At 42.0% G+C, this 27,677-nt stretch overlaps 5 protein-coding genes across 15 annotated transcripts in view; 3 read left to right on the top strand and 2 right to left on the bottom strand.

Annotated features, from left to right (window-relative positions):
* Nucleotides 1–2,434, top strand: LOC114838265 (THAP domain-containing protein 4-like). Its single transcript, XM_029118911.2, has 5 exons — nucleotides 1–90; nucleotides 531–684; nucleotides 821–930; nucleotides 1,287–1,390; nucleotides 1,838–2,434. The coding sequence occupies exons 1-5, from the start codon at nucleotides 60–62 to the stop codon at nucleotides 1,973–1,975; spliced, it is 537 nt and encodes a 178-aa protein (XP_028974744.1). The 5' UTR covers nucleotides 1–59; the 3' UTR covers nucleotides 1,976–2,434.
* A 3,817-nt stretch (nucleotides 2,435–6,251) lies between these two features.
* Nucleotides 6,252–10,113, top strand: LOC106024202. Its single transcript, XM_029116473.2, has 6 exons — nucleotides 6,252–6,488; nucleotides 6,624–6,779; nucleotides 6,975–7,077; nucleotides 7,222–9,560; nucleotides 9,695–9,773; nucleotides 9,956–10,113. Exons 1-6 carry the CDS (start codon nucleotides 6,324–6,326, stop codon nucleotides 10,111–10,113), a joined length of 3,000 nt encoding a protein of 999 aa, XP_028972306.2. The 5' UTR covers nucleotides 6,252–6,323.
* Nucleotides 10,114–13,551: 3,438 nt separating this feature from the next.
* Nucleotides 13,552–17,104, top strand: thap4 (THAP domain containing 4). Of its 3 annotated transcripts, none has more exons than XM_029116474.2 (6): nucleotides 13,552–13,833; nucleotides 14,274–14,427; nucleotides 14,569–14,678; nucleotides 15,898–16,001; nucleotides 16,381–16,411; nucleotides 16,666–17,104. In XM_029116474.2, exons 1-6 carry the CDS (start codon nucleotides 13,803–13,805, stop codon nucleotides 16,842–16,844), a joined length of 609 nt encoding a protein of 202 aa, XP_028972307.2. In that variant the 5' UTR covers nucleotides 13,552–13,802; the 3' UTR covers nucleotides 16,845–17,104. The 3 variants fall into 3 exon arrangements, with proteins under 3 accessions (XP_028972307.2, XP_028972309.2, XP_028972308.2); XM_029116475.2 differs by lacking the exon at nucleotides 13,552–13,833 and adding an exon at nucleotides 13,870–14,162; XM_029116476.2 differs by having other exon boundaries at nucleotides 13,661–13,833; nucleotides 16,381–16,784.
* Nucleotides 17,105–17,349: 245 nt separating this feature from the next.
* Nucleotides 17,350–23,055, bottom strand: LOC105028800 (bcl-2-related ovarian killer protein homolog A). 6 transcript variants are annotated; one of them, XM_034289227.1, is made up of 6 exons: nucleotides 22,799–23,055; nucleotides 22,564–22,640; nucleotides 21,666–21,839; nucleotides 20,936–21,064; nucleotides 18,466–18,629; nucleotides 17,350–18,234 (listed from the first exon to the last, which is right to left on the bottom strand). In XM_034289227.1, exons 2-6 carry the CDS (start codon nucleotides 22,571–22,573, stop codon nucleotides 18,109–18,111), a joined length of 603 nt encoding a protein of 200 aa, XP_034145118.1. In that variant the 5' UTR covers nucleotides 22,574–22,640; nucleotides 22,799–23,055; the 3' UTR covers nucleotides 17,350–18,108. The 6 variants fall into 6 exon arrangements, with proteins under 6 accessions (XP_034145118.1, XP_012996102.1, XP_012996105.1 ...); XM_013140648.4 differs by having other exon boundaries at nucleotides 21,666–21,949; nucleotides 22,799–22,910; XM_013140651.4 differs by having other exon boundaries at nucleotides 22,564–23,055.
* Nucleotides 23,056–26,125: 3,070 nt separating this feature from the next.
* Nucleotides 26,126–27,677, bottom strand: part of LOC105028801 (prostaglandin G/H synthase 2) — a 32,590-nt gene continuing 31,038 nt past the window's right edge. For all 4 annotated transcript variants that reach the window (XM_020045441.3, XM_020045442.3, XM_010901809.5 and 1 more), the window contains exon 9: nucleotides 26,126–27,310. In XM_020045441.3, coding sequence (XP_019901000.1) covers nucleotides 26,901–27,310 — 410 coding nt within the window. In that variant the 3' untranslated portion in view covers nucleotides 26,126–26,900. The remainder of the gene's footprint in view (nucleotides 27,311–27,677) is intronic.

Genomic DNA, 27,677 nt, shown 5'->3' with positions numbered 1-27,677 from the left:
TCAGTGTGATAATTACTCATACACCTTTCGCTGCAGTTTGATCTTCAGTGGCTGACATAATGACTCACACGTGCCCTTTTCACCAGTCAGGTAAGCCATTTAAAACATTTGAAAGTCAATACAATGCGGCAAAATAATGAACTCCTGCTTGTTGTAAATGAATGAAAATATATTCAGTGTCAGCATACGATCGACTCGACGTAATTAATCTCGGTGCATAGCTTTCAGTCTTTGAAACATAAAACGCTATTGCGCAAACTCCATTTTGTAGGTCGGATAAAACATCAAGATATTAACAACAAACAGCACGTTTATAAATTGTCCTTAAATAATATACAAGAATTGCACTTGGGCGTTCATAGGCTACATTGAATTACGTGCCTTGTTGCGGGGGTATGTTACGGAAATTGCACTGCCCGGTAACTGACAATTTAAGTGTCATTTTCTCTGAACGCCTCAAAAAGATCCTTTTCATTAAAGCCAGTTCTGAGTTTTCCATCCTCGTTTGAACCCCTTTGTTTCCCCCGTAGCTGAGATGAACCCAGCGCTAATGCCGTTGGACTGGCTTCTTGGGGTCTGGGAGTTAGACGAGCCAGGAGAAGGCTCCTTTCCCTCCATACCCCCTTTCCGCTACAACGAAACTCTGCACTTCTCCCATGTCGGCCAACCAGTCATCTACTTCATGTGAGTCTGATTGCCGACTGAGTTATCTAAAATGTTTACAAGTCTTATTTCACAGGAAGTTTTCATGCCGTTGTCACTATATACATGTGGGCACAGTCTGACTCAGTAACTGCTCTTTATTTCTCTTCATACCCAGGTTTAATGCATTCAACGCAGAAAATAAGAAACCGTTGCACAGGGAGTGTGGCTTCATCAGGATGCAGCCAGGCACCAACAGAGTAGCCTTCATTATTGCACAGAACTCTGGTATGGAACTGTTCACACTGCATGTCTAGACTATGGGAGTGCCTCTCTGTTCCCGGAGGGCTCAAACACTTTGTTTAGATTATTACCTGCTAGTTTATTATACTGGTCTGTGACTCTGGAATGTTTAGATAGCTGGGAACTGTTCAATGCTTTATGGAAATGTTGAATATGCCTGACAACTGGAGAGCTGATCCGTGCAGTGTTCTAGTATGGCCAGAGACCCTGTCCACGCTGGCAGTCTTCCTGCAGTTCCGTGTGCCGAGGGCCCTGTGAGGAATGAGACTGTGACAAACGGCTGAATCCTTCAGTCTGTTCACTAGTTCAGGCCATTTTGTCAGAATGTGTGTTCTCTGCAGGGCTGGTGGAGGTGGAGGAAGGATTACTTACTGGACAGCAGTTGACTCTACACACCCATGCCCTGGCCAGGACCTCGTTTGCTAAAGAACCCCATGTACAGCAGGTGAGACGGGCACTTTCTGGTCAGATGTCAATAGGTCAAAGTCTGTCCCTAATAGGTCTGATTTAAGGTTACCCCTTGTCCGTTCTTGGGCTGTAGGGTTTAGAAACCTTCTAGGCACTTCTAGCAGCTTGGAGAAGTTGCCTTGTATCAACTTGCTTTACATTTTCTTGCTCCTGTAACTTTGACAATATGACACTAATTAGGGAGGTCGGGCCTGCCCACCCAATTCCTGGAGAGCTGATGTCCTGTGGGTTTTCCATCCCACCCTAGTTATGCGTAACCTGATTCAGTACCTAATCCAGCGAATAATTTGGGTTGGCGAGAGCCCCCACAGGACAGTATCCCTGACTTTCCAAAAGTAAACATTCCACATCGGATACACTGCGCCCATTAGGTACAACGCTCTGTACTAATTGAGGATATTGTGCGTGCCGTTCTCCCTCACAGATTTCCAGAGTCTTCCAGCTGAGACCGGACGGTAAGCTGGAGCAGACAGTCTCCATGGCCATGGAGGGCGGGCCACTGATTCAGCACCTGTACATCACCTACTGTAGCTCTGCTCGACCACAAGGAGGCACTATATGATCTTAGGTTTTGGTTGCACTAGATGGGAAACACAAGTTGGGGCAGAAAATTTAATAGTGAAACTAGATATTGTCGGGCTGTGAATTTTCAGGAGATTCAGTGAAGTTGCCGGACTTCCAACTTCGTTGGCTGATCCCTCCTGATAACCTGGTTGATCTTGATCATAATGGGAGCACACCGTGGCTCATTGTCTCAGTAAATTGAATGAGGAAACCAGTGGTCTCTTCCAAACAGGCCTTTAACTGGGTTATGTAGATGAAGAACAAAGACACGCAGTCTTGAGTTCCTGAAGTTGCTGAGCCTCTTTGACCTGTTGCGGTCAGTCCCCTTTAATTGGGAACTAGGAAATGCCGGGAGTCATTTTGGTTGCACTGTTGATTAACGTTTGACTACTGTTGGACTATTCCATGTGATTCCTAGTTATGTCAGTGCACTATTAAAGAGCTTTTGTTAATGACAGGAAACTGGAGATGTATCACTACAATTACAGAATAAAATACATTAGTAATTTAATAAAATAATTTAAGAATCAATAAGACATCACCAAAAACCAGAATTTCCCTTGTCTTCAACTGTATTGTGCTAGGTACAACTGGGGCGTATTCATTAGCGCACATCATAGCAAAGCAGAAACACATTTAAATCAGACAAGTACAAGCTCAATCCCTTCCCATTTGGTTCCCAGCAAATACACCCTGTGAGATCAATAGCACTGCCCAAGGCCTGGATAGACTGTCACACACTAGCGCCACACAGTGGTAGCTCGTCACACGAGTCCTGCACAGCGGAGCAGCAGAAAGCATCACATTCGTAACCGCTGAACAGACACTTGCGCTCCATCCACTTGTTCCCAGAGATGATCACAATGCACCTATCACAATGTACATAGTCACTGGGTACGGTTGCAGGAGCCGCAGTTCATTAAAGCTCTGAAAGATGCACGGGTATGTACAAGTCCGTGTGGAAGTGTATAATAAGTGTTTCACTGTGGCTTCTCTGGAATAGTCCTTTGTGATATTGGTGATTATACAGATTTGATACTGCGACTTGTGCTCTTCAAAAAGTAAAGTCACGGTTTAGACGGCCATCACCGATCAGCAAAGGGGTCTAAAAAAGGTTGAGTCTGTTAGATGACTTGTTGAATAATCAAGCTTTCACAGAAGTCCTTTTAACCAGTCCTTCATGAATCCTTCATAATGTAAATATAAAGTGTTGACAAAAAGTGCTTGCAGGACTCCGCAACAGGAGACAGCCAATGGGTCTGAAACAGCATCTACTTTCACCACACACCTAATGTCCGCCTGGGGAGGGAAAAAAAGACAACGTCAGGATGTTTTTTTTTTTGCTTGTGCAATTTTACTTGTGCAATTCCTCTGAAGACCACCAAGGGGTAGCATAGAGATGATCATAAACACTACATGGACCCATGTTTTTCATTATATAGTTTTAGGAATTATAATAGTTGTAAGAGCCAAGTAGTGCCCTTTGTATAAATAGGAACCAATATTTGGTTCCTCAGGGTGCAACCTGGATGCACATACAGTTTTTGACCACATACACACACCAACACCATACAAGCAGTAATTTGTCTGGACTACTAACGAATATCTCATGGAAATAAATGGAACCAATGGTGTTAACTGCAAATATGACTTGGACTTTCATTGATCAAAAAAGGTAAGAAAGTGCGTAAATTACTCTACCTTACTCTAATGATTCATTATATTACCGTAAGTTTCAGAGTCAGAAACCACTGTAGGATTATAACAATAGTGTTCATCTGAGGTAACGAAGCGCAAATTGATGGGAAGACTTTGATTCCCAGGGACTCCATGAGGGAATCATTATAAAACGGGCATTCTTCTCTGTACTAGTGTGTACAGAATGGGTAAGTTGTTGAGACCAGAGATTACTGTATCCCCAGTCTTTGGGTCCAATTAATCAAATCCAAACACTTTCCACTTTTCACTAGACCTTCTGTCAGTGTGTCGTGTGAGTTGATCCTCAATAGAAGGTAGGTAGCTAACTAGTTGAAGTTACTAACGGTTTGGTTTTGTAGATGACAACAGTACCTAACTAATTAGCTACGTAACTAGCCAGACGGCGAGGGAGTTGCCAAACGTACAGAGTACATAGCCATGTATGGGCAGTATAACTGAAATCAGTTAGCTATATATAAGTTAGCTATATGTACATTCAATCAATTTCATAAAATGTGAAATACCTAGAAAATGAGTTGCTGCAGTGAAAAAATAACATGCCTAAATTACGTGAATGTTAACATGCTAACTAGTTTTCAGTTACGCTATGTGACTCACTACAATACACTACGTATGTTCAGAGTCCATGTTGCTCTCAACTCTCTCAGCACAGTGAGTACAATATCCAAGTAAAACAAAATGGAGAGCAGTCCTTAATGAAATCCCAAACAGAATAATGTACAGAAAGGTAAAAGGAGAACATAATACAACGGAACAAAATTCACTGCAGGGCTTGACATTAGCACCCACCAAATTCGCAGTCACTCTTACTAGCCACTTTGGCGGGTGACATTTTATATATCTATTCAGAGTTTTTCCAGCATTCAAAACTCAAAGGTTACTCAAAGGTTGAGTAAAGTCGGAAAAACAATTGGATACTTTTTTACCCAAGCATGTACAAATATTTCATTAAAACGTAATAACCTCAAACTACATCCAATCCACATAAAAAAAAAATTACATTTCAGGTGACTTCTAGTTGCCTAGAATTACAGATTTATTTAATGAGAGATTGCGAGACAAACAAAGATGACTGGTGTAAAGACCATCAGATTAGGGTATGTACTGTCACCAGAAAACATTAGGCTATATATGCAATATACTGTGTAAAAATATACAAGACACTAACAATATAAATATATGAACATGAAGACAATGGATCAGCGACAGCAGCAGAGCCTAATGCAGCTGAAGGAAGTCGAGAGGGAAACAAACCATGTGAACTCAAGGGAAGGATGTGGAAAAAATAACGTGACAAGGCTGTAATATTTGCAGCTCTGTTTCGTTATTTATGCACGTCTATATTAACAAGAACATAGCATAACGAAATAGACAATAATATTGACTGCGATTATTTATAAAGCTGATGAGTGATTTCATTTTTCTTTTTAATAACATGTTTATTGGCTTATGTTAAGAATAAATATATTGCTTGTATATTTTGGTTGCTATTAGGGAGGACATTGTAGTGTGCATAAGCTGCTCAAATGGACAACAGGACAGATTTAACAATAAAATAGTTGTCGTTTTCAAGTGTGCAGCCACATATTACATACCAATGGTATGGGTGGAGTAAAACACCAGCAACAATTGCAAATACACAGTGCCCCTTGATTTTTTTTTGCATATAATCACTCTGTAGAATCTCCTTGGCATTTCCTACAATTCACTGTGGCGTATAGAATAGTTTTTTCTGTATGAGTCAATATGTATTTCATATCTATTGAGTTACATTGTGGAAAAAGAAGGCATGGAAATATTGTGTTGCTAGATTTGTCTTACTCTACACATTCACCTGAACATTTCCTACATTGCTTTCTCTGTGGACTATTCAATAGTTTATGAGCTATGACGCAATATGTATTCCATATTCTGTCATTGGCACTGTCAATGACTGAATTGACAATGACCCGGAAGTGGGGACTTGTTTAATGTTGCTCACAAGACGCTGATATGTCTCTGTACACCCGTACATGACATTAACAACGCAGACACGCAGAAGCATAAATCAGGCTTTAGGCTCTGTACAGCCCGGTACAGCGGCACTAGATCACTTATTTTAAGCTGTTAATTGCAAACAGTTCCTTTAATATCTACATCTCTGTGCAAATTAAAACTGAGATCTGAAGTGAAATTTACTCACTGTCTTACTGAACCCATTTGTACATTCCACTGAAGAGAAAGGTTGTTACAATATGAATGCACTTCATGGCATTCATTTGAAATAGCTACATATCTCCGCAGCAGGAAGACTTGGCAAATAGTTATACACATATTTTGATAAATATAGGGCATGAACCAAAATAATAAATAGTCGCGGGAGTTCAAGTATTTATATCCTTTTTCCTCCGTTTTTCAATGCGCGCAAACGGGTTACCATGAGTTACGAAATGTGTGTCCTTCAAACAGTGGGTGGGGTTTGTAACTCGGGGGCGCGGTCAACACTTCGATGGCCATTGTTACGTCATCGTTTGCTGACGTTAGCACAATATACAATATAAATCGAATCAGCTCGGATATTTGGCCATTACTTTTCAATAACACATGCACGATAGACACAGGATAGCCATTGAAATGCGCTGTTTACCATGGCAAATGAAAAGGTAAATTTGCCAAAGAAAGATCGAAATGATACTCGATGGTTTAAGGTCTGCTATTTGAAGACCTTTACCATGCGAAGAAGCAAACCAAAGGGTGGTCAACAAAATGATGACTTTCCTAAGGAGCAGGAGGCAATGAAGAGAAGTGTTAAGGTGAGAGAAGATGGAGGGTTGTTTGTCCTTACAATACATCTTAATGTAATATTAAATTAATCATATGGCCTAGCTCTTCTCAAAGGGCTATGAGAAGGCTTCATTCTTTATCATCTGTCTTTGTCTGTAATACAGCATTGCCCTGTACATTCTGCTGGCTGGTTGCTGACACTACTCAGCCTTGTTGGTGTTGTTTGGCCCAAGAACGTGAGACCGGATGATGGAAGTAAAGGGAAGAAGGATCTCCTGCCTCAGACTGAGCAGGCGTCTAATAAGAAAAAGAGAGTCAAGGTGAGAAAATAGATTCGGAGTGATATGGATATTTTGTGATGTCTTTTCAGGCTATTTAAGTTTTTCTGAGGACAGTAAATTCTGCATAATATATATGTTTTTCCCCAATATAATAATAAGTCTTACTGCTCTCCTAAAAGGGCTGTAGTGAAGTGTCTTTCAAAAAATATGTAATTGACTGTTTTGTCTTTCAAGACCATAAGGATAAAGAGAGATGCAGTGGAGCCGATCGGTGAGAGAGATCGAGGTCCGAAATTGAAATCTCCTCTTGCCGCATGTAATCCATTTGCATTTAAAGGTAATTTAAATATCATTTGAGTGGATGCCTTAAAGTGGAGTATATGTTATCCTTTTATTAGTTACTTTAAATTACAGTGCTCAAAGTTAGAACATACTTACCTCAGTGAATACTTTACCTCAGTGAATGCCTATTTGCACCCAGGTCCCTCCACATCTATGAAGTCACCTGGGATGGTCTCAGCTCAACGGGTTCAATCTGGTGTGAATATCGGGAGTGAGAGAGTCACCAGGGCTCCTGAACTCCCTGCGTTCAATCAAGATAGAGGAGAAAAAGATCAAAAGGACATTGCAACACTCTGTTCCAGTCTTCATAACTTTTCACGGGAGCTCACCGACAAAGTTCATGAGCTCATAGAGAGTCACAAAGGACCCGAAGATCTTTTTGCACCTGCTGGAAAGGCTGCATCAGACTCAACACTTTTGAAACTGAAGACCAGATTTGAGACTTGTGAACAATCCTGGGAGATTGAGCTGGTGAACTCCTTTACTAAGGAGTCGGTAAGACGTCTACTACAGGATCTGATCTCCTGGCATCCTCCACCATCTGAAGTACCAGATAGATCCAGTAGTTCCTCACAAGTTTATCCAGACACCGAGAAGCAGTTTGCCAATACAGAGGTCAATCAGTTGAAGAGTCAGAGTGGGGACAGTAATGTTAGCTCAGGAACACACCGGGCATCATCAACAAAGTTCTCCCGCTCCATTAGCTCCGCCAAATCCAGAGCTTCCCAGAGTGATAGTTTTAGGAATGTTTTACCAGGCACTCCGATCCCAAATGAGTGGCCAGTTGAAAGTGATTTTGCTCTCATTAGGAGTTCGGTCATTGATATGGGTAAGTCCTCAACTAATTCCAACGTGTCACCAAACAAGTCAAAGCAAACCATTGCTGCTGTAGTAGACACTGTTATGGAGGTCAATAAAAGAGAAAAAGATCAAAAGGACATTGCAACACTCCGTTCCAATCTTCACACCTTTTCACGGGAGCTCACCAACAAAGTTCATGAGCTCATTGAGAGTCACAACAGACCCGAAGACCTTTTTGCCCCTGCTGGAAAGGCTGCATCAGACTCAACACTTTTGAAACTGAAGACCAGATTTGAGACTTGTGAACAATCCTGGGAGATTGAGCTGGTGAACTCCTTTACTAAGGAGTCAGTAAGGCGTCTACTACAGGATCTGATCTCCTGGCATCCTCCACCGTCTGAAGTACCAGATAGATCTGGTAGGTCCTCACAGGTTTATCCAGTCAATCAGTTGAAGAGTCAGAATCGGGACAGTAATGTTAGCTCGGGAACACACCGGGCATCATCTACAAAGTTCTCCCGCTCCATCAGCTCTGCCAAATCCAGAGCTTCCCAGAGTGATAGTTTTAGGAATGTTTTGCCAGGCACTCCAATCCCAAAAGAGTGGCCAGTTGAAAGTGATTTCCCTCTCATTAGGAGTTCGGTCATTGATATGGGTAAGTCCTCAACTAATTCCAACGTGTCACCAAACAAGTCAAAGCAAACCATCACTGCTGTAGTAGACACTGTTATGGAGGTCAATAAAAGAGGAGAAAAAGATCAAAAGGACATTGCAACACACCATTCCAGTCTTCACAACTTTTCACGGGAGCTCACAGATAAGGTTTATGAGCTCATAGATTCTCACAATAGACCCGAAGACCTTTTTGCACCTGCTGGAAAGGCTGCATCAGACTCGACACTTTTGAAACTGAAGACCAGATTTGAGACTTGTGAACAATCCTGGGAGATTGAGCTGGTGAACTCCTTTACTAAGGAGTCAGTAAGACGTCTACTACAGGATCTAAACTCCTGGCATCCTCCACCGTCTGAAGTACCAGATAGATCCGGTAGTTCCTCACAGGTTTATCGTGACACCAAGAAGCTGTTTGCCAATACAGAGGTCAATCAGTTGAAGAGTCAGATGCCACAGGGAAGTTATCCAGAACCTATGTTGGACCTGAACTCTGTTAAGGATACATCTTCCACACATCTGGCATTTGACTACACTAGCAATGACTACGCCACTTTAGTATTTTCACTGGTTTTTGGACTGCTGTCAAAGATAAGCGCAGGTATGTCAATGGAAACCTCTGTCATTGTTGACATAACCAAAGTTCTCATCAAGAGGATACTGTCTGATTTCTGTAGCATCTCAGGCATTCAACAAAGTCAAGCCTGCCCCCAGAAACTGAAAATCGAAATGATCTTCAAGAGGATCTACAAACAGCTTCATCAGGAATTTGGATCAAAAAAGATTCTCCAGGTGGCAATGAAGTCACAGAATACTGCATTTCACAATGCCTTGGTTAAATCAGTAACCAGGGAACTATTGAACATATGCAATGAGACCAGCTCTTCGTCCTTCTCAATTACCACATTGTCCTCAGACAGTGACAAGGCCAGGCCAGCTGGGCTTCCAAAGGCCGGTGAAAAGGAAAAGGGGGGAATCGCTCATCGGTTTCAACTACTTCTAAAGGTAAAATGAGTTAAAAATAGCAATTCTAATTATAAAGAATGTTTTGATTAATTGTGTAGTGTGACGGTAAACCTTAATACTTATCCTTTTTTTTGTGAATTCTACCCACTCTGCAAATAAATAAATAAATCTAGCATTCAAAGAAGGTCAACATGAAAAAGGACCATGCATCAAAACCTTCCCAGAACCAGACCCCTGCTGTCCATAGACTAGGTATTTCAACACTCAAATATACTTGCTTTCCCAAGTTAAATATGTACCTTGCATATGTACCTTGCATCATATACTTAACAAAAATAGAAATTTTACTGAATTATAGGTATCTAAATTAGGAAGGTATGTTAAATATAAAAATAAACACAATTTGAGAAAATAACATCTTTATTATTTTTCAGGGAGTGTTTACGAACAAAATACTGGCAAAACAGAGAATGGAACCTCCGGCAAGAAAAAAGCAAGGAAGCAGTCATTCTTTTCAAGGGCATTTTCAGATACAAGAAATGCCCTGTCCAGTCTCTTTACAGTGGGTCTGATTAATCTGTCTTCAAAATAAACATCATTGCAGTAATTCTTCATGTTGTTGTATAGATGTCAAGAATCAATGTCAAAAATCGATTCCCAGGGACACCATAAGGGAATCATTATAAAACGGGCATTCTTCTCTGTACTAGTGCGTACGGAATGGTTTGGTTTTGTAGATAACAACAGTACGTAACTAATTGGCTACGTAACTAGTCAGACGGCGAGGGAGTTGCCAAACGTACAGACTACATAGCCATGTATGGGGAGTATAACTGACATCAGTTAGTTATATATAAGTTAGCTATATATACTTTCAATCAATTTCATAAAATGTGAAATACCTAGAAAATTTGTTGCTGCAGTGAAAAAATAACATGCCTAAATTACGTGAATGTTAACATGCTAACTAGTTTTCAGTTACGCTCTATGACTCGCTACAATACACTACGTATGTTCAGAGTCCATGTTGCACTTAACTCTCTCAGCACAGTGAGTACAATATCCAAGTAAAACAAAATGGAGAGCAGTCCTTAATTAAAATCCAAACAGAAGCATGTACAGAAAGGTAAAAGGAACAAAATTCACTGCAGGGCTTGACATTAGCACCCCCCAAATGCGGGTGGAATTTGCAGTCACTCTTACTAGCCACTTTGGCGGGTGAAATTTTATATATCTATTCAGAGTTTTTCCAGCATTCAAAACTCAAAGGTTACTCAAAGGTTCCCAAAATCTTGCACCGCCTCTGTGTGTTGCCATGGTAAAACCATTTGCGCTCATAAATAAAATTTCAGCGAATCACTGCAACTAATGTGACGGTAGGAGGAAAACAAATATACAATAGAAATATTTCATTAAAACGTAATAACCTCAAACTACATCCAATCCACATTGTTTTTTATTCACGTCTATATTAACAAGATCATAGCATAACGAAATAGACAATAACATTGACTGCTAGACTGTTGAGACTGCTGATGAGTGATTTCATTTTTCTTTTTAATAGCATGTTTATAGGCTTGTTAAGAATAAATATATTGCTTGTATATTTTGGTTTCTATTAGGGAGGACATTGTAGTGTGCATTAGCAGCTCAAATGGACAACAGGACAGATTTAACAATAAAATAGTTGTCTTTTTCAAGTGTGCAGCCACATATAAAAAAAAAGTATTTCACAGAGGGGGGTCTGATATACACACCCACACACTTTTTATTTTTATTTTAGTCTTCTCAAAAGATAAGAAATAATAAACTCACTGCAATGTGAGTGACACTACAAGCTACGTCCCTACAATTCCCATGAGCACTACCTCCATACAGTGTTTGATTCTGGTCCATTTGTGTTAGGCTTATTGCCTTGCGCGCCAGTGACCGACAGCATGAAGTATATAGATGTAGCAAAAATAACACACGCCTCTGGTCCAAGCAAATACAGGTAACAAACTGAGATTAGGAGCACTCCCTTTAAGAGTGTTCTCCTAATCTCATTTTGTTACCTTTATAAAAAGCACCTGGGAGCCAGAATCTTGTCAAAAATTTCTAAAATTGTCAAAAATTTCTAAAATTTCTAAAATTTTTGACATGCGTTTTTAACAGCTGTTCATAGGCACAGTGCACCGTAATAAATAACATCAGAAATGCATTAATGGTATTATAAACTGGTTACCAACAGTGCTATTAAGGTGAAGTGATGTCATATCCGGGACCTTGCTTATAAGTGCGTGTGTTTGTGTGGGTGTCTGTGTGGGTGTCTGTGTGTGTGCGCGTATGTGTTTGGATTTAATTTCGACAGACTTGTTAACAGTATGGTTATACCATGATATTAGCTCCTCCCATTATGCTAATTTCTGGATGAATCCTTCATCAATCTTCCACCAACCCTCTGGGATCCGCCCCCCAAACCACCGTTGCTGGCATGATGGTGATTTCTCTCATTCTCTCATTCTCTCAAGATTTTGCCAAGAGAGTCAAAGACAGGCTACAGGTCCCTCTGCCCTCAGTATGAGATAACAATAACCACTCATTGCACTGACCATGGGAACAGTGGTCGAGCCAGAGCATGAGGACAGTTCATCACTCTCTCTTAACAATTAAACTGTTTGGGAAAATAATATGAGCCCTGGTTAAATGTTTTATCAATTAACACTCAATTAATATACAAGTGGTCACATGAGACGTTCTGTCTACTCTTCATCAGGTTAATGTGAAATAACAACATTTTATGAAAATATCCCAAAAGATCAAGCATCAAACCATCATGAAAGGGTGCACATGGTCTGCAACAATGCTCAGGTAGGTGGTACGTGTCAAAGTAACATCAACAGGAATGGCAGGACCCAAGTTTTCCCAGCAGAACATTGCCCTTCTTGACCTTCTTCCCATGGTGCATCCTGGTGTCAGAGCAGGCCACCTCCTATTTCTCCGTGTGCCAGTTCTGATGCTCATGTACCCATTGTAGGCCCTTTCAGCAGTGGTACAGGGGTCAGCATGGGTTCCCTGACTGATCTGTGGCTACGCAGCCCCATACACAACAAACTGCGTTTTCTGACACCTTTCTATCATTACCAGCATTAAAGTTTTCAGCAATTTGAGCTACAGTAGCTTGTTGAATCGGATCACACGGGCCAGCGTTCGCTCCCCACGTGCATCAGTGAGCCTTGGCCTCCCATGAACCTGTCGCCGGTTCACCGTTTTTCCTTCCTTGGACCACTTTTGATAGGTACTGACCACTGCAGACGCCACAAAGGCTGCAGTTTTGGAGATGCTCTGAACCAGTTGTCTAGCCATCACAATTTGGCCCTTGTCAAAATCACTCAGATCAGATCAAAGTCGCTTGCCCATTTTTCCCATCAACATTGAGGACAGAATGTTCTCTTGCTGCCTGATACAGTGGGGAGAACAAGTATTTGATACACTGCAGATTTTGCAGGTTTTCCCACTTACAAAGTATGTAGAAGTCTGTAATTTTTTATCATAGGTACTCTTCAACTGTGAGTGACGGAATCTGAAACAAAAATCCAGAAAATCACATTGTAGGATTTTTAAGTAATTAATTTGCATTTTATTATATGACATAAGTATCTGATCACCTACCAGTAGCTCCATGGACAGGTTAAGCTTATTAGGCAGGTGGTCTAATGTTATGGATGAGCCGTGTATGTTCTGGTATACTAATCTGGCAGTGAGATTGAATTTTACACTATACCACACCTGTTGATTCCATAAAATTCTGACCAAACGAAAATGTTATCATACAACCCTATCTGTAAATATACCCGCCCAAGACATTTTTTGCCCGTAGATTGACATTAAAAATAGCCCACTTGTTCGGGAACCTGTCCTATCTGGCAACACAGGGTGTTACGGATGTGTCAGGAGCAGTAGAGATTACGCACGCGCATTGGAGAGTTGGCGTTTCCTAACTGAAACGAAATAGAATAGGCCTAGATAAGTTGGCTAATGGCAAGATAGCAACTGGCTTGTATCTGACTACGACCTGTCCTATGTTCTGCTCACTCGGATTCATTGGCCTCGTTTTGAGGGATTTCTTGATTTAGTTATAATCTTGGTAGTACGCCTTCATCACTCGTGTGGCAAAAAGACTACTTCTCCCATGATTCATCTGTGAGAAGTGGGCGTTAGTTATGCTTAAATAACAATTGTCGCAGTGTGATAATTACTTGTACACCTTTCGCTGCAGTTTGATCTTCAGTGGCTGACATAATGACTCACACGTGCCCTTTTCACCAGTCAGGTAAGCCATTTAAAACATTTGAGAGTCAATACAATGCGGCAAAATAATGAACTCCTGCTTGTTGTAAATGAATGAAAATATATTCAGTGTCAGCATACGATCGACTCGACGTAATTAATCTCGGTGCATAGCTTTCAGTCTTTGAAACATAAAACGCTATTGCGCAAACTCCATTTTGTAGGTCGGATAAAACATCAAGATATTAACAACAAACAGCACGTTTATAAATTGTCCTTAAATAATATACAAGAATTGCACTTGGGCGTTCATAGGCTACGTTGAATTACGTGCCTTGTTGCGGGGGTATGTTACGGAAATTGCACTGCCCGGTAACTGACAATTTAAGTGTCCTTTTCTCTGAACGCCTCAAAAAGATCCTTTTCATTAAAGCCAGTTCTGAGTTTTCCATCCTCGTTTGAACCCCTTTGTTTCCCCCGTAGCTGAGATGAACCCAGCGCTAATGCCGTTGGACTGGCTTCTTGGGGTCTGGGAGTCAGACGAGCCAGGAGAAGGCTCCTTTCCCTCCATACCCCCTTTCCGCTACAACGAAACTCTGCACTTCTCCCATGTCGGCCAACCAGTCATCAACTTCATGTGAGTCTGATTGCCGACTGAGTTATCTAAAATGTTTACAAGTCTTATTTCACAGGAAGTTTTCATGCCGTTGTCACTATATACATGTGGGCACAGTCTGACTCTGTACAGTAACTGCTCTTTATTTCTCTTCGCACCCAGGTTTAATGCATTTAACGCAGAAAATAAGAAACCGATGCACAGGGAGTGTGGCTTCATCAGGATGCAGCCAGGCACCAACAGAGTAGCCTTCATTATTGCACAGAACTCTGGTATGGAACTGTTCACACTGCATGTCTAGACTATGGGAGTGCCTCTCTGTTCCCGGAGGGCTCAAACACTTTGTTTAGATTATTACCTGCTAGTTTATTATACAGGTATGTGACTCTCCAGCTGGGCTGGTCTACAATCCCAACACGTTGGGCATCCTGGGAGAATGCTTTCTCAATGTGACTCTTGTTTTACCTGACAGTGTTGAGTTTAACTTAAATGGCCGGAACTTTGCATTTTAGCTGTTAAACAGAGTGTATTATATAATTTGGGTTATATGACTTTCTCAAGGGCACAGATCTTTCACCTTGAGATTGATCTGTGGCTTGATGAGTGTATTCTTGTTGGTCTCTGTGGGACAGATGGCTGGTCACTCAGGCCCAAAGGAACTGTTCAGGTGGCAGGTTTTCTTGGTCATGTTTGACAGTACTGCCTGCTCTCCACTTGTAAGGATATTTTTTTTGACAGCAGGGGATTGCCCAGGGTGGGAGGGGTTAGGAAAATGTTGTGCCGGCACACTTCTCTGCCCTGGATGAAGAGCAGGTGGCAGCCCACAAGCCTTTCTGCTGACCGTTCCACTCTACCGCTACTGCAAGTTTTCTGAACTGTGTTGTCTGCGTTATGTTCCGGAGCTTTCTACCTGCACACGGATACCGGCTTGCTGACCGCTGCGTTGAGACAGACCGGGCTAGCTTCTCTTGATGTGTTACAGGTACAGTTGTTGGTGTTAAGTAGAGAAGGGATGAGCGCATGTATGGTTGTGGTGCTACAGTGTTGAGGGACATGGTCTGAAACGTGCCTCCTTGTCTTTACATGCTGCTGGTCTGGAATTAAGTGATCCACTGAAAGATGAAGCTGTTCACCCGGGCAAGTTAGTCTTGCAGTACTTCTGGGATGATGTTAAATACTGAGCTAAAGTCCACAAACCGTATCCTTGCGTTCAAGAGGTAGTGGAAGGAAGATTTAGTGTGTTGTCTCATCATTCATGTTTAGATAGCTGGGAACTGTTCAATGCTTTATGGAAATGTTGAATATGCCTGACAACTGGAGAGCTGATCCGTGCAGTGTTCTAGTATGGCCAGAGACCCTGTCCACGCTGGCAGTCTTCCTGCAGTTCCGTGTGCCGAGGGCCCTGTGAGGAATGAGACTGTGACAAACGGCTGAATCCTTCAGTCTGTTCACTAGTTCAGGCCATTTTGTCAGAATGTGTGTTCTCTGCAGGGCTGGTGGAGGTGGAGGAAGGATTACTTACTGGACAGCAGTTGACTCTACACACCCATGCCCTGGCCAGGACCTCGTTTGCTAAAGAACCCCATGTACAGCAGGTGAGACGGGCACTTTCTGGTCAGATGTCAATAGGTCAAAGTCTGTCCCTAATAGGTCTGATTTAAGGTTACCCCTTGTCCCTTCTTGGGCTGTAGGGTTTAGAAACCTTCTAGGCACTTCTAGCAGCTTGGAGAAGTTGCCTTGTATCAACTAGCTTTACATTTTCTTGCTCCTCCTGGTTTTCTATCCCACCCTAGTTGTGCGTAACCTGATTCATGACCTAATCCAGTGAATAATTTGGGTTGGCGAGAGCCACCAGGAATCCTGTCCACTCAGACCTGGGCAGCCCTGATGTTCCAAAAGTAAACATTCCATATCGGATACAGTGCGCGCTTTAGGTGCAACGCTAATATTTTGCGTGCCCGTTCTCCCTCACAGATTTCCAGAGTCTTCCAGCTGAGACCGGACGGTAAGCTGGAGCAGACAGTCTCCATGGCAATGGAGGGCGGGCCACTGATTCAGCACCTGCACATCACTTACTGTCGCTCCGCTCTACCACAAGGAGGCACTATATGATCTTTAGGTTTTGGTTGCACTAGATGGGAAGCACAAGTTGGGGCAGAAAATAGGTATTTAATAGTGAAACTAGATTTTGTCAGGCTGTTAATTTTCAGGATTATAATTTTTTTACTTTGGCCCCTTTGACGCTGTTTCTGCGTACAGTGTTGTCGCCACAAATGTTGGAGGGCTTAAGGAAAACGTGTTCTGGCATAAAAATCACGCTGGAAGACATCGGCCATGTGAATTCAGAGAAGTTGCCGAACTTCCAACTTCGTTGGCTCCTGATAACCTGGTTGATCTTGATCATAATGGGAGCACACCGTGGCTCATTGTCTCAGTAAATTGAATGAGGAAACCAGTGGTCTCTTCCAAACTGACCTTTAACTGGGTTATGTAGATGAGGAACAAAGACACGCAGTCTTGAGTTCCTGAAGTTGCTGAGCCTCTTTGACCTGTTGCGGTCAGTCCCCTTTAATTGGGAACTAGGAAATGCCGGGAGTCATTTTGGTTGCACTGTTGATTAACGTTTGACTACTGTTGGACTATTCCATGTGATTCCTAGTTATGTCAGTGCACTATTAAAGAGCTTTTGTTAATGACAGGTGTTGCATTGTTTTTATTTTGTGTATTAAATTCTTCTAAAAAAGTGTCTGCTGAAAGAACACTGGGTCAGATTCAAACCTGTGATGCAGCAGCTCATCGAGGTGTCCTTGGACTACATTTATTTCGAACATCTCACTTTGCCTTTATTTAATGCTGTTGTAATCAAGCTGTCCTTCTAAAGGAGGCTGTTCACTTGACATCCATTCTAATTAGACAGTACAATATCACTTGTACACAAACGTCTTGTTTTAAATGTTTATTTTGCATGTGAAAAGCAGTTAATGTAATTGACCCCAAGGAAGAAACTGGAGCTGTATCACTACAATGACAGAATAAAATACATTAGTAATTAAAAATAATTTAAGAATCAAGACTTCCCCCAAAACCAGAATTTCCCTTGTCTTCAACTGTATTGTGTGAGGTACAACTGGGGCGTATTCATTAGCGCACATCATAGCAAAGCAGAAACACATTTAAATCAGACAAGTACAAGCTCAATCCCTTCCCATTTGGTTCCCAGCAAATACACCCTGTGAGATCAATAGCACTGCCCAAGGCCTGGATAGACTGTCACACACTAGCGCCACACAGTGGTAGCTCGTCACACGAGTCCTGCACAGCGGAGCAGCAGAAAGCATCACATTCCTAACCGCTGAACAGACACTTACGCTCCATCCACTTGTTCCCAGAGATGATCACAATGTACATAGTCACTGGGTACGGTTGCAGGAGCCGCAGTTCATCAAAGCTCTGAAAGATGCACGGGTCTGTACAAGTCTGTGTGGAAGTGTATAATAAGTGTTTCACTGTGGCTTCTCTGGAATAGTCCTTTGTGATATTGGTGATTATACAGATTTGATACTGCGACTTGTGCTCTTCAAAAAGTAAAGTCACGGTTTAGACGGCCATCACCGATCAGCAAAGGGGTCTAAAAAAAGGTTGAGTCTGTTAGATGACTTGTTGAATAATCAAGCTTTCACAGAAGTCCTTTTAACCAGTCCTTCATGACTCCTTCATAATGTAAATATAAAGTGTTGACAAAAAGTGCTTGCAGGACTCCGCAACAGGAGACAGCCAATGGGTCTGAGAAACGGCATCTACTTTGACAACACAGTTCTTAATGTCCGCCTGGGGAGGAAAAAAAAAATAGAATGTCAGGATGTTTTTTTTTGCTCCTGCTATTTTACTTGTGCAAATCCTCTGAAGACCACCAGGGGGTAGCATAGAGATTATCATAAACAGTGCATGGACCCAGCTTGCGCATTATTCAACTCTCATATTGAAATCTGCTCTGCAGCTGTTATGAAACCACACTGGCCCTTGTTCAGCAACATCAACAACAACTTTCCGGCCACTCACCCATCCTCCACGTTTCTTCAGCCAATGGGCCAGGTTCTTACGTACGAAGTGACCCAGGCTGTCCACGATGGTCTGGACCGTAGCAGGCTGGTTCTGACGCACACAGTCCACTGCTAGAGCACCAGCCACCGCATACATGGATACCACCTTCCCCCAAGTGATTCCTAATATGGACATGACAGAGGGAGACAATAACAAACCGGTTGGCTGATTGGTGTACTGGATCATAACGCTTCCTGCTTTCGTCTTGCAGTACCATAAGCAACAACACTAAAAAGTTCAAATGATGCAATCAAGACAGCTGAGTTTGCAATGGTGTTTGCCAGTCCCAATGTATATCCATATGTTTATATTGCTCTACATGCCCCTGGTTAGAAGACATAATACAGTCATAGACAGGGCTGTCACCAGGAATCCTGGGCCCCCACACTCATGGATGTAGCACAAAATTCTGGGCCCTGTACATAGGCGGTCTCTGAGGGCCCCTCCCCACTTTATTCAAGATTCAAAAATTTTTGAGGGCCCCCCTACACATTAGGGCCCTATATACTTAGTACCCCTTTTCCCCCCAGTCCAACGCCCCTGCCCACACTTATAGACAACAATGACATTATTACGATCAATGGGGCCTGCCAAGCCGTGGGCCTCATGAATCATCCCCACCTTTCCCTGCGTTTGCTATGCCCCTGGTCATAGGACAATGAATACTTTTGAAAATCATCAGTGTATTACGGTCAAGAATTAAGAGAAAATTGCAATCAGAGTTCCACGTAACAGGTCATTCGTTTCCCAGGACAGCAGTCTGGGGTGTCGACCTTGTTCTTACTATGATGTAACAGGAAGGCTAATGGTATTAGCAGTTTCCATTGGTGGAATGTTTGCCTGCACCGGCTGACCTGTGGCCTGGCTCTAGGGATTTATGGACCTCGGGGAAGGCTTAAATAAGTGGACTCTCTCTGGGACAGAGAGTCCCTCACGTCGTCTAGCTCTAGAGATCGGATCCTGACGTGAGAGAGAAGTTTGCCTGGGGGATATGGAGAAGATGGGGGGGACGAGTTGGAGGGAAAGAGTGAAGCATGCTTGATCAGTGCACTTCGGAATAAGGAAAAGAGGAAGCTTAAGCAAAATGTCTAGCCAAAGTACTTCCTCATGAAATGTAAAAAGCAATAATGCAATTATGTTTGCCAAATCACTTCCTTTTTCAACTTTAATGTGTATGGTTAATTTCAAGAGTTGTTTTTGGAAGCATATTTCAAGTGATGAAAGTCTATTATCTTAGTGCTGCTACTATTCTATTACAATAATTATATTTCAAGAATCTGGCTTATCCTTTCAGTCAGATAAATGTACAGTACAGCTGTTTAACCCCACATCCCAAAAGGCCAATGGTTTGTTTTTTCTCTTAGGAGGAATGCAAAAGTGTTCCAAAAATGCCCCCGGTGATGTGAAAACCGTCACAGTTCAGCCAAAACTCTATTTTAAATTATTTTTTCTGCAGGCTATTTTTATCTTTCCAGACACAGAGCCAAGTTAGAGAAAAAAAACATTGTTCATGTGCCCATTTTGTTCTGAAGCAGTAACTCACGTGTGACATTGAATTACTTTCTTTGACCATGCAGTAATGTTACACAGTAGAAACTGTGCGTACCCTACCCCCCTCCACTTAGCATAAGAGTTTTAACTCTTTTATGTTAAGTGGACAAAGACAAACAGCAGAGACTGTATGTACCCATGAAAGAACGGGATGGTTGTACCCAACACCCCACATTCTCTGTGTTTCAATGTAGAATGAAAGACACAGTTCACATCTTCAGGGCTGACATGTTCAGGGCTGAGCGTCAGTGGTTCAGCAGTCTAAACAACATTCCTGGGTCTGAGAAACCTTTTGGGAAGTAAAGTGACTGCAATACGAGTTTAGTGCTTTAGAGCAGTGGTTTTCAAACCTCTCGTTGTCCTCGGGTAACCCTGGACGTGAAATGCGGGGACACCGTTTGATTATTGTCAAAAAGAAAGGAACTTTCTTCGCTTTTGGGGCAACCCCTGAGACAAGCGATAAGTGGACTGGAGTGGGTCCGTCTGGATACAAAAATAATATGTGGGCTTTCCTGGTTTCTGAGCTTTGAAATATGGATATGATTCTCTTGCCCTATAGACTTGTCAGGGTGAAGAACCATCTAACCATGTGGGAAACAATGTGAATTAAAAGGCTGCAAGGAACATTGGTTGACTAGTAGAACATTCCTCATGGCTTTTTCAGGCTTGATTAACCAACTTGAAACACAAAGACTTGGAACCTGAGCTTAAGATGTTACATTTCTGTTGATGGGCAGGGTTAGAAGCATTTGAGTGGTGTGTCCAGATTCCTAAAACCGACATTCCAAAATTAACCCTGACCAACCTGTCTTACACAACCACCTCAAACCCTCATCACCCCCCACCCTAACCCTCACTTCATTTCACGGCTGTTCACCTGCAGAGAATATCTCCGTTGCCACAGCGACGAAGGCATCGGACACTGTGGTCTCCATGGCCACTGAGATGTTGAGCTGCTTCGCCACATTGCGGTAAACACTTGGTCGCATGCACTCCAGCTCGTCACCTAGGAAACCGGGGGAAATGCCAAAACTGGAAATTACAAACAAGACAGGATCGTTGTTAATGAAGCAAAGTTCATTTAACCATTGAGGCACAGGACATGAGGGAAACCAAATAGGTCAGAGGAAGTAGGTCAAAGATCAGGTTGGCTTTGTAACCAAGCTTTAAAAGACTTGTGATCAGCCAAGTAAACAATTCCATTGTCCTGGCCACCACTCATGTCAGCCATAGCCCAAAACCCATCAGTGATATTGCCCGTTGGTTCTGGCCTCTCTATCTTAAACCCGGCTCCACTGTTCACGTGGTGGACAAGCCACAATTGCAAGATCATATGGATCCTAAAGGGAAACACTGCTTTAACGCGCTGAACTACACACAAGCAAACACACTCAACAGACCAAACACTGTCGTTTTCCTCGAAGGAGCTCTCACTCCTGTTCCAGTGGCATTTGCCAACCAGGAGCTTCACATTTCTACAGCCATTGGGCCATCTGGTTCCCGGTTCCATCAGTTGTCATACTGTAGACGACAGGTGGTTGCCAATGCCCACAAGCGGGACTGTGTGACATGCAAAAATCGCCCAGTTCAAAGCAGCAGACTCTTACCGAGACAGAGAAGCACAGCGGACACCTCACAAGGCGTCGAGTCCACCTGGGTTTTGGACGAGCCCAGTCCGTAGAGGTTGAGTCTGGAGTGGATGTAGTCCCTGCACAAGGCCTTGGCCTGGAACACCAGCTCTTTGTCCGACGGGGAATAGTCAAAGGCCTCCATCACCCCAGCTGCAAACACAGAGGAGCGACGAATCACCTCCATGTTCCAAGCAGGAATCTGAGCAGGATGAACCTGATCAGCGTGGCCTGTCAGACCCAAAGGGAATCTCTCCAGCAGTCTGTCCCCAAAATGAGGAAAACATTTAGTCTGGGGGGGAATTTTTTTTATAAAAGGTACCACAAGCATTTGAGATTTTCTTTTTAATGGAATAAACATCAAACATGCATTGAAAAGCTTTTGTATTTTATATACCTTAACCTGATCAAACTTCAAGTATGTGGTATTTTTAACAATCTTGAGGCACAGTCAAGACAATTATTATCATAAACCCTGCAATTATTTAATATTGGTGTCTATGAAAGCTAGAAAACCACTCAAGTTGTTAATTATTCCATAATATTTTTGAGAGACCAGTTTACCGTCCAAAGAGAGAAGCCTGAATGTTCTGTTCTACCTCATAATTAATTACACACACCTGGTGCCCCAGAGCTAAATCTGTCTCTGCGTGCAACGATGAAGTAAAGAGATTTATATCTGGGCTTGATGTCCAGGCTTGAGAGACAGAAGCCAATGCCATCGTATTTGTAATGTTTATATATTATACTAGGATTTGCCCTAATTATTAATTTATTCTAGATGGAACTTTTTAACGGGTTACACAGCATACGCATGAACAGCTTAATCATCATAAAAAGTGGACTTGAAATGTCACCTTTATGAAATTGAACTTACCCGATGACATATCCGTTTCAAACCATTCCTCAGGTGCAAATTCAAAAATGCCAAATGAAGGCTATTTGGAATCCTGTCTGCACACCATCAAAAGAAACGGTGACACGAAAATCGTAGAAATAAAATTCGTAACCGTTCACGATATAAATAGAACAGCTTGGCACAGCGTTATTAATATTTATTAATAAATATTGCTGTACCTCGTGTGGAAATCAAATACATAGAAAACACTTACTGCAGAACAGCTCTAGTAACCTTCTAATGCAAACGATGCGGCGAAGACGCGCAGTCAGAAGCGTCTTTTGTCGCTCCTCCCTCTTGACCCGCGCAACGCATAGCGGCGGTTGTTGGCTCCATTCACATACTTTACATCCGAAATTGTTGTCATGCGTAAGTCAATAGGCATTCATATTTTGGAAATTGTCTTACAATGTGTTGTTAAATAAATTAATCTCCACCATCTTTCGTATAGAAAATGAGGGTTGAGCTAATATAGAAACTATAATATAGGCTGATCTGGCCACATCTAAATAAAATAACGATTATATGCCTAGTGGCTAACATTAGTCCTACAAAGAACTAGACCTGTTACAATTTTTTTATTATCTACATGCAAATAAATGGCACTTTACATTCCAAATATAGAAAATGATCATAAATAAACCACTAGATACATCTGATTTACCACACAAGAGCACAGATTCAATTCGGGGTGACTGTGTGTCCCCATGTGACCTCCATCCAGATCAGCGCTTTAGTCAGTGACGTCAGAATGTCAGAGCTCCCCCCGGGTCCACTTTCTACCTATGCCCTGGGCGTGGTTAGTAGGTTATATGTTATTTACCCACTGCTTCAGCGAATGGGCTGCTGGGGCCTTGTTTCAGCGAAGATGTGGAATTATGCCACCACTTTATTATAATTTCTCATATTGGAAATTATGCCACCACTTTATTATAATATCTCACATTGGAAATTTAAGGGGCAGTTTATTTGCAGGTAAATAAAAAACAGACAGCTGGAAAGATGCTTCTCCGAAGCACCACCTTGTGACTTGCAGGTGCTGATGTAAAAAGGTGCTTTAACTGAAAAAAGTTCACTGATTGATTTGAGAAGTACTGAATGCTAAAAGGGAGGGGGAGGGGGCAGAAAGAAGAGCAGAACAGATGAGGGGGGTACCTGAGTTGAAGAAGAGATGGTGATGGGATGGAAGAAAAGCTGGTGCTCCAGGAGAACGGCATGGGTCCTTCTACTGTATGTTACTGTATTTCACTGTATGTCACTGTATGTTACTGTATGTCACTGTATGTGCCTACTGTATGTGCAGGTGCCTACTCATTCAGCAGTCTCCAGGATCCTGGGAGGTGTAGTTCATCAGTATTTCCTAAAAACATAAGACACTCAAAAACCAGCAACTGATTTAAAGGTAGAGGCTGGGGATACTGTGGATGTCTGGGAATGTAACAATAGTTCTGCTTTGATGGCGTTGACAGGAGGACTAGTCCTCGGGGACTAAGACACATCCGCTTCCCATCAGACTGGCTGCAGGCACGGAAACGCGCACGTTATCAAGCCTAGCATCTAAACATATAGTTTCATGATGACAAGTCAAGTCGCCCTACATACATCACAAAGTCATGCTAACAAGTACGGCATAATGAAGTACATCACAGAACTATGTTGATGAACCTAGTCACTTTTGCAGCTACATCACAAACTAAAGTAGGACAAGCTCAAGATAGCAGTTGCAGTGAATTAACTGATTCCAAACCGCTTTCAATCTAAACAAAATGGAGAATTTCCTATAAAAAGCTATGTTCAATTATTAGTTTTTTCCATTTTATCTTAAGACATTATAATTAGTAAAAATTTTAGAAAAAGATTGTGCAATTTAAAATATGTTCTCTGCTTCCCCCTACATGAATCAAACAGTAGTGTCTTTCTGGCTACTTTCATAACAGTAGTAAATAGCTCCCCCTCAAGATGAGTGTGTAACTATTAGGCAGGTCCAACCCACTCATAAGCACTGTTGATGTGCTTAAAATACACTTATTGTATGACTAAATAGGCTAATTTGTCTCATTAATATATAAAACAATATAATACATGTACAATTTGTATTTAACCAGTTATTTTTTACAATGGATGGGGGAAAAAGGTGTCTTGTGTTAATTTAACAAGTTAGTGTGTTACCCATGACCAGTCAGGCATAGTCTCTTATTCTCAAAATGTTCCTCGGTACAAATGTAGCTGAGTGCACAAGCTAACAAGGCGACAGAAAACTACGAACGATTTGTACTTCTGTTCCTACATTAGTGTATAGTACACATCCTCCGTTCGTCTCATATGCTCACATTCCGGGTTAAGTAGGTTATGTGTATTCTCGCCCTACCACTGGCTTCGCCATTACACTTATATAAAGGTCTGGGTGTTTACAGATTTACCTACTGTACTGAATGAAGGCGATTAACCTATTAGTTATTTCTCACCACAAGGTGTCAGTATTCACTCTCACATGACTGTTGTTATAGCCACAATTAGCATTAAGGTAATGCCAAGTAATTAGATGATTTCTTTGTTAGAATCATTAACTACTATGTTTATTTGTCCAATGTAACTTTAAAATGTATCTGTAATGTTTCCCAGACACATTTGAACCCTGGAGGTGCTCAGTCTGGTTGTGGAGGGTTAGGGGAACCAATTAATAGATGTTAGGACCTTTTTTAGGCCCTTGAAATGCTTAGTCTGCTTGTAAGGGTTTGGGGAAACCAATAAGTGGTTGTTATTCCCTACACAAGGACCAATTGGTCAGAATCATCTGTGATTGCTATGTAAATGTACACATGTTCTTATCAGTCAAATGTATTTATTAAGCCCTTTTTACATCAGCAGTTGTCACACAGCAGTGTCCAGGGTCTGTAAAACCTAATCCAGGTCAGAAGCGTGACCAGATGGACAAGGACAGGGACAACCGGGGGCTTTGCAACACAACCAGGAGGACTTTGGACCAGCATAGCAATGAGTCTTCAGAGCCTGGTACTCCAGAGCTGTGGGCTAAGTCTTCATGTCCTCCTATGTTTAAATGAAAGAGGAGACAAGGAGAGTGTATTCCTTAGATTTACAGTAGAGAAGGAGAACTGACCCCACTCCCCCAGCCCAGTAATAAAGCAGCGTAAAACCTTGGGGCTGAGACAGGGGGGTCCAGTGACACTGTGGCCCTATTCGGCGGAGGCCTCAGACAGGGCCCAACAGGCAGGAAGTCAATCCACCCACATTGCCAAGCTCAGAATTGCATTTTACCATTGGTCATGGATGAAATGCCAGGCATGTAAATATTTCTCAGACATGCATTTATAAGTCAAACATCAATCAAATCTATTTATAAAGCCCTTTTTACAACAGCAGTTGTCACAAAGTGCTTTACAGAGACACCCGGCCTTAAACCCCAAGGAGCAAACAACAGTAGTGTTGAATTTGAGTGGCTAGGAAAAACTCCCTAAGGCCGAATTTTAGGAAGAAACCTAGAGAGGACCCAGGCTCAGAGGGGTGACCAGTCAAACATTAATTTATTTTATCATATTCTTTATTAAGTCATTTTAGTCTTAACAACATTCATTTAATTCAGTATAAAAAAGTCATTTAAAAAGTATATTTGTCTTAATGTACAAATTATGACCGAGAATATACAGTCCAGCTGATATTTCATTTGGGCAGATCAAGACCTAAAGTAGACACAATTATTAATGTTTTTCTTCAAGTAAATGTAACTTCACAGTGCATTCAGAGTAAACAAACAAGACATTTTGCATCTATCATGTGAAAGTCAAACTCTGCTCGATCCATAAATGGGAGCAATTAGTGTTAACTTCTCTTGGGGAAGGAACAACATACTTTCCCACCTTCTAGCATTCCCCTTTATTAGTCAGATCCGCTTATCGTTAAGCTAACTGTAAGGTGTTACAGCTATACATGTTTAAACATAAAAACTTACAAGCAACTTAATTTAATCACCACCAATACAATAAGCTAATAAATACATTAATAATAACTAATAAATACTTAAATAAATCCACATTAAATAAAAACAACAATGGTGAATGTGTGCAGTAATTGTTCAATGAGGCAGTATTAACCACTCAGGACCTAAAATGTCAGGCTAAAATACCCCAATATAACTGAGTAGGACCCAATGGACCTGAAAAGAGGAGGTGCTTAAAACATTTCAGAGAATTCTAGAGTTCAAGGGGACGTTAAATTAATGTACAACATATGACATATCGTGTCCCCGCTGTCCTCAAGAGGTCTGAGTATGTTTAAATAACACCTTGTGGTTTGACTCTTTAAAGCTCTGAAGTCCGTTCTTTGAGCAGAACCCCTGGGTTCACATCAATTGGCTGGGTCTCAGTATTGTTGACTGACGCCTTCTCAAATGTTCTGAGGAAATCCGGCACCTTGAAGGACACTGTTGGACAAGAGCCCTTCACATTATTGCACACCAGCCTCTCCAAGGAAGCAGTGTTGACAATGTCAAAGCCCACACTCCCTCCAAATGTGCTTGGCATCCAGTATTCTGGAGAGCAAATGGGGTTTCCCATGAGACCTTTCAGAGAGTAAGGGGAGCCCATCTCAACAATAGTCTCCCCGAAAATTGCGTTATGTCTGGGCCGCTCAACCAGAAGGCCTGGATACAGTTCTAGAGCATCCACGTCTCCGTACAGGTTCTCCAGCTCTGCTGCCATTTCGGTTTCTCCTACAACAGAACAACAGGGGGTTAACACATCGAACATGCTAGTCAAAATGTCATTTGAGAGGAAAAATTAGGCTGCAGCAATAGGTTATGTGGATCACGATATGTGGACATTTGTTTTGTAGAGGCAAATCAAATATGATTAATCAAATGCCTTTTGAAGCCTTGGATACACTCCAGTTTGTGATTCCTGCTGTGTACAGTATGAACCAAAAACATTTACCCAGGGGCAGCAAAAGAAAGGCATGCAATAGATAATTCACTTACAAAAGACGAAGCAGATTAAATTGGGGCCTGCCATGACAAGTCAGAGTTCTGCCCTTTATGGGTGTTATTTGGCAAGACACAGACAGGGCACACTGGGACCACT

The sequence above is a fragment of the Esox lucius genome, chromosome 3 (genome assembly GCF_011004845.1).
Source record: "Esox lucius isolate fEsoLuc1 chromosome 3, fEsoLuc1.pri, whole genome shotgun sequence".
In the NCBI taxonomy this organism is placed as follows: domain Eukaryota; kingdom Metazoa; phylum Chordata; class Actinopteri; order Esociformes; family Esocidae; genus Esox; species Esox lucius.
This window is presented reverse-complemented; position numbering and strand designations above follow the sequence as displayed.

Bases quoted from the DNA above. Each gene is read 5' to 3' on its own strand.
- thap4 (XM_029116474.2), top strand. From the start codon at position 13,803: ATGACTCACACGTGCCCTTTTCACCAGTCAG. The intron at 14,428-14,568 runs GTGAGTCTGATT...CTTCGCACCCAG, and splicing joins CAACCAGTCATCAACTTCAT to GTTTAATGCATTTAACGCAG. The intron at 16,412-16,665 runs GTAAGCTGGAGC...TTCTGCGTACAG, and splicing joins CTTCCAGCTGAGACCGGACG to TGTTGTCGCCACAAATGTTG.
- LOC106024202 (XM_029116473.2), top strand. From the start codon at position 6,324: ATGGCAAATGAAAAGGTAAATTTGCCAAAGAAAGATCGAAATGATACT. The intron at 6,780-6,974 runs GTGAGAAAATAG...TTGTCTTTCAAG, and splicing joins ATAAGAAAAAGAGAGTCAAG to ACCATAAGGATAAAGAGAGA. The intron at 7,078-7,221 runs GTAATTTAAATA...ATTTGCACCCAG, and splicing joins TAATCCATTTGCATTTAAAG to GTCCCTCCACATCTATGAAG.
- LOC114838265 (XM_029118911.2), top strand. From the start codon at position 60: ATGACTCACACGTGCCCTTTTCACCAGTCAG. The intron at 91-530 runs GTAAGCCATTTA...TTTCCCCCGTAG, and splicing joins GTGCCCTTTTCACCAGTCAG to CTGAGATGAACCCAGCGCTA. The intron at 1,391-1,837 runs GTGAGACGGGCA...TCTCCCTCACAG, and splicing joins AAGAACCCCATGTACAGCAG to ATTTCCAGAGTCTTCCAGCT.
- LOC105028800 (XM_013140648.4), bottom strand. From the start codon at position 21,873: ATGGAGGTGATTCGTCGCTCCTCTGTGTTTGCAGCTGGGGTGATGGAG. The intron at 18,630-20,935 runs GTGAACAGCCGT...TGTCCATATTAG, and splicing joins AACGGAGATATTCTCTGCAG to GAATCACTTGGGGGAAGGTG. The intron at 18,235-18,465 runs GTGAGTGGCCGG...TTTCCTCCCCAG, and splicing joins TGAAGAAACGTGGAGGATGG to GCGGACATTAAGAACTGTGT.